At 41.4% G+C, this 15,780-nt stretch overlaps 1 protein-coding gene and 1 long non-coding RNA gene across 4 annotated transcripts; one reads left to right on the top strand and one right to left on the bottom strand.

Moving 5' to 3' along the window:
* The first annotated feature begins 6,511 nt into the window (after positions 1-6,511).
* Positions 6,512-8,455, top strand: LOC147628362 (NAC transcription factor 29-like). The gene is made up of 3 exons (XM_086813451.1): positions 6,512-6,902; positions 6,988-7,292; positions 7,615-8,455. Exons 1-3 carry the CDS (start codon positions 6,719-6,721, stop codon positions 8,149-8,151), a joined length of 1,026 nt encoding a protein of 341 aa, XP_086669577.1. The 5' UTR covers positions 6,512-6,718; the 3' UTR covers positions 8,152-8,455.
* Positions 8,456-8,534: 79 nt separating this feature from the next.
* LOC147628361 (uncharacterized) lies at positions 8,535-14,043 on the bottom strand. Of its 3 annotated transcripts, none has more exons than XR_015268078.1 (3): positions 13,378-14,040; positions 13,164-13,250; positions 8,535-8,898 (listed from the first exon to the last, which is right to left on the bottom strand). It is a non-coding gene; the product is annotated as an uncharacterized LOC147628361 (long non-coding RNA). The 3 variants fall into 3 exon arrangements; XR_015268079.1 differs by lacking the exon at positions 8,535-8,898 and having other exon boundaries at positions 12,907-13,250; positions 13,378-13,525; positions 13,668-14,036; XR_015268077.1 differs by lacking the exon at positions 8,535-8,898 and having other exon boundaries at positions 12,907-13,250; positions 13,378-14,043.
* Between the last annotated feature and the right edge of the window lie 1,737 nt (positions 14,044-15,780).

The raw sequence follows: 15,780 nt of genomic DNA, 5'->3' as shown, positions 1-15,780 counted from the left end.
CTTTAAAGACTGCTGAATCTGTAAAAACAAGAAATTTTATATTGGGTGTGTAAGTGGTGTGACTATCTTGAAGTTTGCTTGAAGCGCCGACTAGGAAGCCTAGACACTCTTTTCCTTGGCACCCGGGACAAAATACAACCAAATTTCTAAATGGATCCTATCACTACAGTGGTTGGACGGTTGGCTAACCCATGGGATCGGATGGGGTTAGGTTGGACTGATGGATCCCTAAAATGAGACACAATTGTGTTAAGTTACGATAGTTGAAGTAAATCCCGGATAATCCTTGTTCTATGGAAAAGAATCAATGGTTGTGCCTCTTGATGATGAGGAAAAAAGTGTTGGACTCTATGATCCAAGTACAAGTCTTTTCCTTGATCTGACCATGTGACTTATGGGTTCAGTCGGATCAGTTTGGTTAGTTAAGGCGCTTGACTACGTTAGAATAAAAATATCCTGGAAGAATCGCTTATGTCTGCTGAGCGAGAGAAGTTTTTCCGGGTTCGGTTTTGGAAGAATCGAGGGATTAGTCTCTTGTCCGAATATCCATGAACGAGACTCCGAGTAAGAGATTTTGCCCTGCGCAAGAAGTGCTACTTCCGTTGTTAGCACCCGGAGAATTCGTTGCACACGAAGGGGACAGGGATCTTTCATAAATATATATTTATATACTTTTCGATATATGTATATAAATATGTATTTATGTATCTGTATATATGTGTGTGTGTGTGTGTATATATATATATATATATATACATATATATTATAGTTATACATATATAAATAGGTATATGTATATATACATCGTACATATATATGTATATATACATATACCTATTTATATATGTATAATTATAATATATATATATATGTGTGTGTGTGTGTGTGTGTATGTATGTATATACCACAACAAATTCACATTGGACAAATCTCAATTCTGGTGATGGGGAAAGATCACACGTATTAACTATCATTTGACTCTTTTAGGTAAACGACAGGAATAGATGTAATTACAAACTTCACTATTGAAAAGGGCAAGGCTAGGGTGGTGGCTCGTCGTTGTATGTGAAAGAGAAATCTTGGACAGACATTTGGCCTTTGCCTTACTTGAAGTGACAAGACATTATTCCAAATAGTTCTAAGCTAGGATTATTACTAACTTGGTTATTTTTATTTTGCCTAGTTTGATTTTCAAGCATTGGACTGGGCTGCACAGCAGCTGGTCAACTAAAAGAGTAAATCCCCTTAAGCTAGCAAAAAGTATCGGCCCGGTGCAAAGTGATTAAGCATTAATTGACTGGTTGATCGTCATTTAATTGTGCAATTAACAATGCCACAGTTGACAAGTTCTGAATCTCGCTAAGACACATAACTCTATGATCTGCAACCTTGCCAGGATAATTCATGAAACTAAACATCCCTTGAGATGAATACTTGGGGTTCATAGGCTTGATTTCCTGCCAACATCTCTGGGTATCCGACCGTGCACACGTGCTAAGCATCCAAAGATTTTGATGAGCACCCCTCTCTTCTCATCAGATAGGGGTCCCTGTGCATCTTTCCAATGGAGCAGTGTGTGCATGTGATTGGTGTACTTGCGAATCTGTGATCTTGAAATCCATGTCCCATACAAGCTATCTTCTCTGTAGTTCATTCAAATTGTTATGTCTTCTCTTGCCATATTTCTTCTCTTTCCATTTGATGTGTTCCTACCACCATGCATGCATGGTGGTGTCTATGTGTCTTCTTGTATAGTCCTCCCTCCCTTGTTCCTCTTAAATATTTGCATTCTCCTTTACTTACCTAGCATTCTTCCCTTCCAAACTTCACACGTGTGTGTTGGTTATGGCACCCACCACCACCAAGTTCCTTGCAATCATTGGCACATGGAGCACGTTCTATATGATCCCTTGTAGTCCCTGGATGTTCATGTACATCTTAGTATTGTCAATACATGTGTTGTGCTTCCATACCTTCTGTAATAAGAAAAGGCACACATGTGAACATCTATTGTCAATACATGTGTTGTGATTCCATACCTTCTGTAATAAGAAAAGGCACACATGTGAACAGGTGCATCTAAACGGACCACACTTGATTTCCTTCGGTTGCCTCTTCTTAATGCTGCCATCATTGTTACTATTGATTTTGTGCCTATTCACATACGTTTCTCTACTTTTGCTATTGTCTACTATATGATTCTATATCTCTTGCCTTCTGTACATGATCTTGAACCTTCTCCCGTGACTTCATCTTGAAGTTCGTTAGCTCCATCTTTAGCCTTAGTACATCTACAAGAATTTTTCACTCATAAATTTTAGGCACACACAGCTGTGCTCTATGCCTTGATAAATTTTAGGCACACACAGCTGTGCTCTATGCCAAAAAAAAACACACACACACACACACTTGTGCTGTATACCCTTTTTTTTGTTCAAGCATCATCTACTTCTATATAAGGGGTGATTTCATCCATTAAACTTATCCCCGTCCTATCATCTTGTTGACTAAATGTCACATTTCTCATTAAGAGACACTAGGCGGTGCAAGTTTCCTACAACTGTCATCTCTACCTATTCCGCAACAACAAAGTGTGGGCCCATGATTTATGAAGCCAAAAAAAAGGATTTAATTGGTTAATGGTCTTCTGATTGTGTGATTAAGGCACATCGCTCTATTATCTTCAATCTTGCCTAAAATAGGTAGAGTATCAAATTTACCACTCACTAGAGTTATTTACTTTTTGTTGGTAATCTCGCTTAGTATTTTCTTGCATTGATGAGACATGTGAAATTAACGATTTTCCTATGTTAATTAGTTACTATTGTGAACTTTTTTGTGTGGATGTTAAATGCCTCTTCACATTTGGATTCTTATGTGGTTGGCACAATGACAAGGTACCATGCAATATTACTTCTCATGTTAGCAAAGAATCTACTAGAGCATTTTGGCTTCCATACAATATTGAATAATCCTCTAAAGTTAGAACCCGTCTCAAAAGAGTCTTGGTGCACTTTTTTGAACATGGCTACTAGGGCTTCATGTAGTTTAGCAAAGGGCCCACCCTATGGCAAGTATCTCCTACTTTTGTATATTTTGCCTTGCGATGAAGGCTTGTTCACATTCTTTATCCTACTTAATTTTTTAAAACCATAATTGTCTCATGGGACATGAGATAGATAAGGAGAAACCTCAAAAAGCAATTTAGAAATGTTGAAGACTACCCTCAATTCATACATACGCTTAAAACATTAACTTTTCATGGCCTCGCATGCCCTTTTTGAGTTGTAGCTTTAGGTTGTAATGTAATAATATGGTTTACCACTTTTATCAAAACATATAAATGTTGTTTTTATGTGTCTATATACACCTAGATGTGCAAGTGGGTATCCATTACTTGTTGATGAACGAGGTTTTTTAAATTTGTGTTAAACATCCTCTAAACGTACATGTGCGTCCAACAACACAAAAGGCCTGTCTCCAAATTCAATGACACCTAAAGCAAGTTTTCAAAGTTGTTTTTGGAGGTGGCCTAAAGATGAATGGAATTTAATGATAGCCAAATGCAAGATCAAGCTACATCAAGTATGGGCTTCTTTCACTTACCTAGAACGTCATCTAAATAGTGTACAAAATATACATCATGCACAATGAATCATTGAGATGCTCAAAATGAGTGCAAATCTACAATTTTACTTTTTAGCTAACTGAGACTTTGATACCCGAGGGATAATTTATGGGTCTTGCTTCAACAATTTTACAATTGATTGATCTATAATCTGAAGGATCTGCACAAGTTAAGTGCATCATGTTAATTTACAAGAGAATATGAACAAATTTAACACTAGTCTTGTAAAGAAAAAAACACTTTTGTGGCTTTTAGAGACTTAAAAAAAACCACTTCTCTTTTACTACAAATTTTCAAAGAAATTCCTACTAGGGACATACTCTCAATGCAAGAAATTCCTACTAGGGACATACTCTCAATGCAAGGATATTAGTTGAAAAAAACTATCAATTGTTTAAAAAAAATAAAAAACATACTCTTCCATGATCATCATTTAGTTAAGGCATTGGCATGTACTTTCCATCAACTAAAGACATATATATCTTGAAAGTATAACATTTTTATACTATTTTTAGTGATTTTAAAAATCATAAATTTATAAGGTACATGATTTTTTCTCAAAACATTTAGCATACATAGAGACAGATGTTAACTAAAAATTCTCAAGTGATTTCATGAAATTTTTTGTTAGTTTGCTTTTTTAATTTCTTCAAAATTCATAAATTAACCTTGAGCCACTTTTGCATATATTAAATCACTTTGTAGGTTGTTTCATTCGCCTAACCTACTATAAGACGCTTTGCCATCTTACCCACTCGAACGAGTACTTATATCTTGTAAGACGACACTAACATATATAATAGCCTTACCTTGTGTTTAACATCAAATAGAAAAAGTCTACAAACTCCGTGTACATACTTGCATAAAACTAGTAATAAAGGCCGGACCATTTTTAAGTTTGACCAATCTAGTGTAAAACTAGTCACTTGTATATAAGTCATTTTTGACAATGAGCATACACAAACAATCCCTTGCAATAGGATATCTGTGAGCTTTCCTCTTCCCTCTTCTTGCTTGCAAGTATGCTATCAAATCTTCATGTATGTTTGATGGATGATTGCTATAGAGGATTGGTTATATATCTTTTTGCTTCCATTAGCTTCTTTTAATCCTGACAACCATCATTCCCACCTACCATGTTAACCACTCCGTAGGTTAACATGGTTTTACCCACCTTACCTATCATAAGATGCTTTGCCATCTTACTTGCTCAAACGATCACTTACTCCTTGTAAGACTACATTGAAACATATAAAGTGACCTTACCTTGTGCTTAATGTCAAATAGAAAAAGTCTACAAACTCCGTGTACATACTTGCTTAAGATAGCAATAGAGGCTATACCATTTTTAAGTTTTGGCCGACCTAGTGTGAAAACTAGTCACTTGTATAGAAGCCATTTTTTATCACAAGCATTCCCTTACAATAGAATATTTGTGAGCTCTCGTCTTCCCTCTTCTTGCTTGCATGTATGCTGTTTAATGCTTACTAGATAGGATTGGTTATAGGTTTTCTACTTATAATACCTTTCTCTTCATCCCCCATCTTTAATGAGAGAGAACCATTACAAAGGAGCATCTCTTTTTGACTCTATCCAGGCATAGAGAGCTCTACCTTCACCCCATCGACAAGGAGCATTCCAATGTGACAATGCAATGAGAATGCAACGGACGAGTTAGCACGCCCACCTAGGAAAGTCACAATTATGGCTTAAGGGAAGACCTAATAGCACATGCTTCAATCAAGCTAAGGTAAGCTCTTAACTTGGATAACAGCTAATAAAGCCACTTCCATTATGTCTCGTTTAAAGAACTAGTGTTACACACAAAATACAAAAAAACTAGGGAGCAAAATGAGGTTTGAAAACATAAGGAAGAACTAAATTTTCAATGTTTATGTCAAAGTCTAATTGAAAGATTCTAAGAATATCCCAAGCTGATCGAAAAAAACATTTTGAAGGACATTAAAGTGACGGAAAATTCGGGTCTAAACAATGTGAACTCAAAGTAAGTGTTGAACAAGACTAAACTTAGAGTATAAATGTTGAAGAGGATGTTAAATTGGTTCGGATCCACCAAAGAGAACGTGTGAGAACTAAGAGTAGTAACTACAACTTATGTACATAATCTTGGACTAATAGGGGCGATGTCAGAAAAGTCTAAGAAGAAAGCAATCGAATGATTTTTGTTTTAGCGAAAGCGGCATCGTACGAAAACGTACACCAAAAAGTGCGGGAGTCCACGTCACATTGGAGCGAGCCACGTGGGCGCGTGAGTTATTGACGTACGCGAAAGCAAGGCATGGGTGACGCGGTCGTTATGGCGCGAGCCACGAGCGCCTGACTCATTGGAGGTACCCCTGCGCAGCAGCGGTGGGGGCGTCGGAGGGACGTGGTGATTTTTTATGAAATCGTTGACTCTTGTGGACAAAACGTCCTGCACAGCACAAGCGTGGCTAATTTCTCACTTGAGGCGGCAAATATCACGCGCGTGAATTTTGGCACAAAAAGCAGCCGTGCCTCTTATCTATCTGCCAACTCACAACCACTTTTGTAATGGTTGAGCCTGTGATCGCACCTTATTAACCTTAATTTGACAGCGACTTTACAATAACCCCGGCGCCCAAGCTCGCTTTCTGACGTGTAGAATTTTAACATGCGGATACGTAGCAAGCGCAGGTGTCCCGTCGGCGCCAGCTTGGCATTTCGTGATTCAATGTCTGTTCACGCCTACGCCCACGTGTCGATTAGAAGGAAGCCCGGACCAGCGAGCGCGCGTGCCATGCTAGACAAGGACCGGTGGGGCTGTCCTGGCGTGGCAAGGACTTTTTGGACGCCGACCACCACCGATATTAAAATTGATGCACGCCGGCCTAATTCAAACATTTCCTTCCCCCACCTCCCTCGCCCCCGCCCACTCACCCACCCCCCCGCTCGCCTTTGGCCTTCTTTACATTCTCCGCCTACTGTTCCTTCAGCCGCCCGAACCCTGCCTCCATCACTCATGCTCTAGCAATCCTTAAGCCAACAGCCAACAGCCAACACGAGCCCGACCTCCTCCCACTCTGCATCTTGATCGCCCACCTCTGGCAAATGGAAGGGCGAACTCCTCCATCGGCGGCAGGGCAGCCCATCCTGCCACCGGGATTCCGTTTCCATCCCACAGACGAAGAATTGGTGATCCACTACCTCAAGAAGAAGGCGGCATCAAGCCCGTTGCCAGTTCCGATCATAGCCGAGATTGACTTGTACAAGTTCGATCCATGGGAGCTACCAGGTATTATTTGTTAATTACGATCACGAATTTAAGGTACGCAGGTGAGATAGAAAAATGATTAGCTTGCTCTGATTCATGTGACTAGGAAAAGCTAATTTCGGAGAGCACGAGTGGTACTTCTTCAGTCCACGAGACAGGAAGTATCCAAACGGCGCTCGCCCAAACAGAGCGGCCGCTTCTGGCTATTGGAAAGCCACCGGCACAGATAAACCCATCACCAGCTCTGGCGGTGGCGGTGGCCAGAAGGTCGGTGTGAAGAAGGCTCTCGTCTTCTACAGGGGAAGGCCGCCCAAGGGTGTGAAGACCAACTGGATCATGCATGAGTACCGCCTCATGACCGACAGCTGCTCGACCAGGCCTACTATTTCTTTTTCTAGAAAGTCTTTGCGAGTAAGTTGTCTAATCAAGCATGAGAAAAATGCCAAATCTCTCAAATCCGTGAAATTTAGCCAGTCGCAGGCTACTAAGAACAGTAATCAGTTTTTTTTTGTAAATACCACTGAGGGCTAATGTGTCAAGTGCACATGCCCCTGCACATTTCAGAGAATGCCACCTATAACTTTTGTGGCTGGGAATGGTTGTCAGTCTGCAAGATCAACTTTTATTCTATCATGGGTTGCCATCCACCTGCAACTTGACAACCACTCCCTAATTCGAAAATAGCCTGAATACTGCGGCCAACTGGGCTAAGTCTTGCATGGTGTTTTTGCAGCTCGATGATTGGGTTCTCTGCAGAATATACAAGAAGAATGCACACACTTTGAAAATTGGCGGTAGCAAAGAGCGTGAAGACTCATCCTGCGTGGAGGAAGTCCTGGCGACTCTTCCTGACATACAAGACCAAAAGCTTGGCGTTCTGCCAAAGCTGGGCTCATTCAGTATTTTGGCTGATGCAGACCCCTTCTTTGACAACATCCTCTTAGAACCCCAATCTTCAAATTATGCTTTAACAACACAACAGCAGCAACAGATTGATAGCTCTCGCAGCAGCACCATCCATGGAGGAGGAAAAATCATACTGCCAGACATCACTCACTATATCTCTCCTTCACAAGGAACTATTCCGAAGTCTGAGTCTGTGGACATCATGGATGCCAAAAGTTCCTTTGATTATTCTCATGATGATGACTACTTGTTTAGGAGGAGCTTGTTCAGTCTTCCAAATCTTACCCAGAAAAACCATCAGCAGCAACCAAAATTGCAACTTAATGCAGGGGACCTTGATGCTTGCTACAAGTGGGCAAACTAAGCCCATGTGAAGTAGTGCAGAGTTAAGTAGGTGCTTTGAAACCAGTGCAAAGGAATTGTGTATTTATGTTTGCAAACAGTACATAGCTGCTGCCTAAAATTGTTCATAGAGCCTTGTCCACATGGTAAAATTGATAGGAGCACTTTAGGCTTTCTAGGGGCGTTAATCATACATCCCAATGAATGAGGATTTGTATACACGACTCCATACAGATTTAACAAATTTTTTATGGCATTAGAATGTAATATTTTTCGAGGCAATGCAAAGTATCACACAGTTGCTTTGATTATGATCTTGTTAAAATGTAATGATAATGCAAATGTAGGTAGAAAACAAGTTGTTATAGAAAGGCATGTTTGCAATCACCACAAACATTGGTAGCCTGACAAACAAACAACTGTTAATACCATTCCAATTAGGGCTTACAATTATGAGAACTTTGGATGCTCTTTTTGTTTAGCTAATGGCTTCATCTATGATTCTTGAAATAATTCATCAGGCTCTACATAAAAGTGCGCCTGTTATCTGATTGCCCTACAGGTTGTCCATGTGTACCACAAGGTGAGGTGTGTCACATTCTCCCCCACTTGCATTACATCCATATAAAGTGCCCTTTCATATAAAGAAAAGATCCAACCAAAGCTCATCCAAGGTATGCAAGATCCCTAGCATTGTGAAACCACTTTGTATCCAGTGCGATAAATCACTTTGTCCTCACCACGTCAGCACAAAGACGTCCAAAGAAACCTGCGGGTTATCATTATCTTTAAGCATGCAATGCATGTTAGTATTGATCATGTGTGAATCCATGCATGTCATGATGAGAGGTACAGAGCATTGGCAATGGCCCAAGTAATGTTATCTTGGGCAATGGTCCACATACCATTTTCACACTCAAGCAATAGCCACTGTCCACAAACCCTACTGTATGTCCGGAACAACTATGGAATAGTGAAGTTAGCAGACGCAAGATTCAAGCCGAAATCCTATACAATAATCTGAAAGATGAGATGGAGACGCTGATCTCCAAGGCCCTCTTCCAAGCAGAAGCACTCCTAGACAAGCAAGAAAAAGCACAGGAACAGGAGTTGGCAAAGCATATTGCAGAAGAAAACAAGGAAGAGCAAGAAGCAAGACAATGGAGAGTAGAGCATATCGGAGCCTGCACCCACCAAGCCTGTGGGTATACCCCCTTGCCACAGAAACCGACACCAGAACAGACAACATCTACCCTGGGTTGCCCTATAAAAGTAAGTTCAATTTTGGAGACAAAAAATCAAGCAGCCAGCCAACCAAGAAGCTTGCCATAACGGGAGTAGTAGTCAAGGCCTCCTTTGGTTTACCATTTGTCAACTCCGTAAGAAGGGCTGCAATTTCTGAAAATCGATACACCTTTCTGTGATAAAAGTTAGCAAGACCCAAGAAAGATCTCATATCAGAAACTATCACTGGAATTGGCCACTTGACAATAACTTCAACCTTCTTAGTATCCACTGAGATGCCATCTGCGGAAATGATGTGTCACAAATACTCTAGGCGAACTTTGAAAAATTCACCCTTCTTCTTGTTGATGAAGAGAACATTAGCTCGAAGAATGGAGAAGACAATCCAAAGATGCTCTTTATGTTCACTGACTGTCTTGCTGAAGACCAAAATATCATCGAGATAAACGATGACAAACTTATCCAGATGTGGTCCAAGTATATCATTCATAAGAGTCATAAAGGTAATTGGGGCATTGGGTAACCCGAAAGGAATCACCAGAAACTCATAATGACCATACTTCGTTCGAAAAGCTACCTTGTACTCATCACCTTGACAAATATGCAGCTGATGATATCTGGACTTAAGCTCAATCTTTGAAAACACTGCCGAGAAGTTGATCAAACAGTTCATCGATGCGTGGCAGGGGAAATTTGTTCTTGATTATCAACTTGTTAAGTGCACAATAATCAATGCAAAGATGCATTGAACTGTCTTTCTTTTTAACCAACAAGACTCGAGCACCAAAGGGACTCTTGCTTGGGCAAATATGTCCTTTGTCGAGAAGTTCCTTGAGCTGCTTCTGGATCTCTTGCGATTATGCAAATGAGACACGATAAGGAGATCTAGAAGGAGGAGTACTTCCAGGGACAAGATCAATAGGATGATCTACTGGATGTCTGGGAGGCAACTCATTAGGTAATTCATTTGGAAACATATTAACAAACTCTTGTAAGAATGGCTGCTGCAAATAGGAAATTGCCCGATGGCAAGGCTGAATCTTCTCCATCCACTGTCCATACCATGAGAAGGACATTTCTTTTCTGAATTATCTACTTGACTTGTAAGGCGAAAATGACCAACCATATCATGCCTTTGCACGCGTAGAAGACTAGCAACGTTCAGATGACCAAACCAAGCATGCCAAAGCTATGCATCTGTCACACTGGATGTACTAGACACTGCATGTGTATCATATGCAACTCTCATATGCATCAAGTCTGTAGAGACCATGACATAAAGTAGTGTATCTGGTATGGTACAGGATGCCAGATCATTGTGTAGACAAGTTAGGTTTTGCATATAGGAAAGGGGCCAACCCATAGGGCTACCCCAAGTCCTTGTGTGGGCATGGGGACAAGGTAAACCACCCCCATGAGGGCCAGGAAGACCCTGGCTGTACCCACCAGCCATGAGAGGGCCATAGGAGTGCTTTAGGACAGTCCCAAGGCTCTTGCAAGGGTAACCAACTCGTTATCCAACCTTAGGGGACTGTAGGGCAAGTATGGGAGCAGCCCAGCCTTCAGAACAGTGGGCAGTCACACTGCCCAGCCCTTTGTGCCCATGCGCCTAATGCCCAGCCAGCCATGAGAACATGCGCAGATTTATTCAGCATTTAATGGCATTAATTGCTGATTTATTCAGTCGTGGGCAGAAATAGAGACAGCCGACTGTTGTTTAGCTAGCCGACTGCCTACACTGAGGGGTATAAATACCAAGGCCCCTAGTCTTTTGTGTTATCTCATAATTCACCAAGAGCTAAGGCAATCAAGGGCCAGGACAGCCAAGGAGTTGCTAACGCAAAGAGGTAAAGGACTGCAAGTCAAGGGCAGAGTTATCTCAGCCAAGAAAGGTCAAGTTTTCTGTATTTTCTTTCAGATTTGCATCATTCTAATAAAGCAAATACACCGTTCGTGGTGGGGGCCCTGCAGAGGGTATTCGGGACCCAATACTTCGTTCTCTCCTCTCTCCCTCTCTTTCTCTATTTTCTGCACATCTTCATTCAGTTTTGTGCGTTAATTCCGTCGCGACAAGTGTGCTGTTTTCTGAGCTTTGAAGTTACCGATATTCCCCGAAGCTTCCGCATGTTACACCTACGCCAGTGTAAGACTTCATAGACCCTGCCACATAGATCCAATTACTTACTGTCAAGCCAACTCTCATCCAAGAGCGCCCTGGCTTGAGCACACACATGATCTCCTACTTTCTTGTGCAAAAAGCTGCATGTTTTGCTGCCGGCTTATGCACCCTACGTTCTCGACCAAGCATGACCTAGTCACCATCATGGCTACACGGCTTGCACATACTACCCTAGTATTCTTTTTTTGGCTACGTGCAAGCCCACCATGGGCCGGCACCTATGAGCACAACAATAGAAACAATTTTGAGCTGCTCTTTGGCCACTCTTTGGGCCTAGCCACTAGGGTTGGCTGGGGCTTGCTAGCCCTGGGGTGGCCTTGGACTCGCTCAGCCAACCTACATAGCCGACCCCTTATGACCTGGTTTTGGGCCATAGCCCTAGCCGCCCCAACCTCTTCAAACTATCATCCGCCCCCTCTCCTAATGCGATGCAGCCACACACAGGTTTCTTCTCTACCCGTCCCTATGTTGTCTGCCAACAACATAGGGCCAAAGCAAGGGGGGAAAAACCTCCAACCACATTGTGGTTCACCGAGGAGGCGATTCTCAACCTGCATGATGGTGTTTTTTTACCTTCTCTCCTGCCCTGTGCACATCCATCCTCAAGGCTCTTGCTTTTCCTTCTCTCTCCCACGCATCGATGTGGGGAAAGCAACCCCCATGAGGATACTATTGTGTACATCCTTCATGCCTCGGGTTCTAGCACCGTCAAATCCATGCTCTGATACCAATGTAAGGTCTCCATAGACCAAGCCCAAGCCCAAGGATCATCTGACCTAGAACTGAAACCCTAACGAGGTCTTCATAGACCCAACATCGTATGCATCGCATGACCATAATAGATAGTGGCTAGCGACTCACCACCCAATCCAAGTTTCATGCCTCGAACCACCCCCAAGACAGAGGTCTGATTGCCATGGTACCATGGCCCCAACTAGCGTCCCATACCACTAGGCCGAACCACCCACCTTGAAGATTCAAGGCCGTGAGGTCTTGCACTCCCCTAGTAGCCCTCTTGTCTACCGTGTGGATATCTCAATAAGTCATGAGTGCCCCAAAGGTCACTTATATAACACTAACCTAGCTATTATTGGCCCTTGCTTTATTTATGAGCTTTTAGTCATTATTAGCCCTAGGCTATTAATTACAAGATCTTAGCCAAATCTAGACTTCATCTTGCTAGCGCCCTTAGCCCATGTGTGAACCCCTAGCTAAGCCTTAATCCTAATCTTGTGTTAACCCCAACCCTAATCTTAGGTTACCACATGTCCCTAGTCCCAGGTTAACATAACCCTAGGCCGGTTGGGACGTAACAGTTTCACATCTGTGTCTTTTGAAAAAATCACACCCATCTTCGAAAAAGCCACATTTGGCATAAACATCTGCAAAAATGTTAGCTTCCACACCTTCACTGTGGATTTCTTTGGCTTCTACATTTCAGCTTAGCAGAATCTTTCTCTAGGGCCACAAAGAAATGCAAGCTAGAGTATACACTATCCTCCTGCATTGCTTGCAAGAGGTAGAAGGCGTGTTGCAACTCCTCACATTCAATACAGCCTTGCATGAGGCGAAATCCAAGAGTATCTTCTTATTCCCTGCCCTTTCCTCACCTTCTTTATGATCTTCTCCCTATCGACCAGCTCCCGACCTTTGTACCACAGAGCAAAACGTGAAACTATTGCTTCAATCTCTGCAATCTGAGCATGACAAAACCCTCAAATCTCCATAAATTAAGAACACAATATGTGAAATCTCTACATTCTAAGCATGACAAACAATTGCCTGAATAGTTCACCAAATGCAAAGGTTGTAGTTGGCACGTACCCTCCCTCCATGATCCCTATAACAGGAGCAGCATGCACAAAATTCTAGAACGGTGTCCCGTCTTTCCTAAGAGACGGTGAAGGCAAGAAGAGTGGTGTAGTATTGTCACCACAATCTAGTCCAACATTTGTATTGTGCAAACCTTCTCCTGCTTGGCACATTCAGAAATCAGCCAGAATGAAAAAGTAAGTTAGAATGATCTTTCGCCCTGCAAGAGAGGCTGGCACACAACCAAAGATTACAGAATCTGAAGAACAGCACCAAGCATTAGGGATTACAGAAGGGATTACCTTCAAGGAGGGAGCAGAAAGACAGCAGCAGAGGAGGCCGAGTAGACCCAGAGGATGGGCAGGGTCCCTGAACATGAAGTCTAAAGAGGGAGACTACCCAACAGCAAATAGCCTGCACATGAAGTCTGAAGAGGGGGACTACGCAACAGCAAAGAATTGTTGTTAGAGCCTTCCCTGTTTAATGTTTGAGTTGTACTTTACGGTATAATTTTACTGTAAGGTCCCAGTATCTGTTTTTTATGGGCGCCCATCCGTCCTATGCCCTGAGTGAACGGGTAGTAGCGTTGTTGGGCTTGTCTGTGTGCTTTACCCCTCGTACCTGTCTGTGTGAAAAACCCGTGAACACTCACATAACACTCACTTGTATGAATAACTACATGTGAACGACAGCTTATAGCCACTTAAGTGACTTAAGTGTTTTGTGTGTGTAAGTAGGGATGTCACTAGTATAGCTAGGTTAAGCCTATAAAAGCATGTACTTGGTGTTAACTTTAATAGATCAATCAAGAGTTGTGCATCATATTTTCTCTCTCGTGTCTTGTTCTCTCGCTCTTTCTCTCTCTCTTTCTCTCCCCTATCTCTCTATCACTTTGCACACACAGTAGCCATGATGGATATCTCTCATCCCCATGGCCTAGTTCCCTAATTTCCTCACAATAGCCATGATGGATATCTCCCATCCCCCATAGCCTAGTTCTATGCAGGTAACCCTAATTTCCCCACAAGTGCCTCACCACGTGTTCCCATTGGTTGCAGCACTCCCACAAAGGGAAGTCTGTTGCCCCTTTATGAATGAATACGCCCTCATTATCCCCTCTCTAGTGTTGAAGCTTTGAAGGGGATGCATGGGCTTCAAAGCTTAAACCCACCTTCCCATTTCAACCTTAAATTAAGGTTTGAAGGACAAGTCAAGTCATGGATTTTATTTGAAGGCCAAGGTTACCTTGGAGAGGCCTTCAATGCCCATATCCCTTCTTGGATCCAAGGCAAGGCAATGTATATCCAATCACTTAATAATTGAAAGACACCTAGAATTCAAAGTATGGAAAAAAGTATGTGATTGCATCAAAGAAAATGATGGTAAAGCTCTTAACATGTTGCTTTTGGAGAGTTAGGATACCAAGGAAGACAAACACAAAGGAGACCTACTGAAATGTTATGTCATTAATGAAAAAATCACCCCTAGATTCTACATTATTTGTCAAAATGAGTGGTTTTTTCATTATTCGTCAAAATCCGGCTTTGTTGTTTCCTTATTATACAGGACCTTCCTGCTGATACCCTCGAAAAATAGGGAATCAAGCTTTCAATCATGGTGCATAAAGGCAACCTACATCATGCTATTGTGATTGGAATCTCTCAAACTTGAGATTTACATTTTAGTTTAGGAGGCATTTTCACTTTTTAAAGAAATGGTTGCAACAAAGAATAGGGGAAAAAATGATAGCATGTGTTGACTTTCTACAATCAATCAAGCATGGATAGGCCTTCTAAAGCCCTTTATGTTGTATGTGATAGTGTGGTTAGTTTCCAAGTTTTGTATGTGAGGATTTTCCATAATTATAACTTTTGTTTGTGATGTCTTCTTTATATTTTAAGTTTTCTATGTAATGATTTTTCTTATATTATTATTTTTTGCACGATAACTTTTTGTATTATATTTTTTTTACACAATAACTTTTTTTCGTAATCCAACTTTTATAATTTCTTATAATATGACTTTTGTATGCAATGCATTTTCTATAATTAGGTTATTTAAATGATGGTTTGTTTATAATCTAAGTTTTGAACGTGATATAATCCAAGTTTTTACAAGCGTTATTATAATGCCAAATCATAATGGTGATTATATGTAAAAAGTGTGTAACAACCTCAACTATGTCAGCCATTACCTTTACAAAAGTATTTTTTTTGTTTTCTATAAGTTGAAGTTTCATTTTTCACCTCTTCATCTACTTGTTGGTCCCACCACAACGTCCAAACTGTATAACTGTACTCAAATAGAGCATAGCTTGTGTAGCCATATTTGGTAGTGATGTGTGTGAACACACTAGAACTAGACAGGGCACTTTTTCCCTTTTTAGGAGGTTTTTTTCCTCATGCTAGGATACAC

This window comes from Cibotium barometz, chromosome 19, assembly GCF_041138505.1.
Source record: "Cibotium barometz isolate CiBa-2024 chromosome 19, ASM4113850v1, whole genome shotgun sequence".
NCBI classification, from domain to species: Eukaryota; Viridiplantae; Streptophyta; class Polypodiopsida; order Cyatheales; family Cibotiaceae; genus Cibotium; species Cibotium barometz.
Note: the sequence above shows the minus strand (reverse complement) of the source record. Positions and strands in the feature narration are given on the sequence as shown.

What these genes read in the sequence shown, in the direction of transcription:
- LOC147628362 (XM_086813451.1), top strand. Translation starts at nt 6,719, where the DNA reads ATGGAAGGGCGAACTCCTCCATCGGCGGCAGGGCAGCCCATCCTGCCA. An exon ending in CGATCCATGGGAGCTACCAG is followed by an intron (nt 6,903 to 6,987) that starts GTATTATTTGTT and finishes TCATGTGACTAG; the next exon opens with GAAAAGCTAATTTCGGAGAG. An exon ending in TTTCTAGAAAGTCTTTGCGA is followed by an intron (nt 7,293 to 7,614) that starts GTAAGTTGTCTA and finishes GTGTTTTTGCAG; the next exon opens with CTCGATGATTGGGTTCTCTG.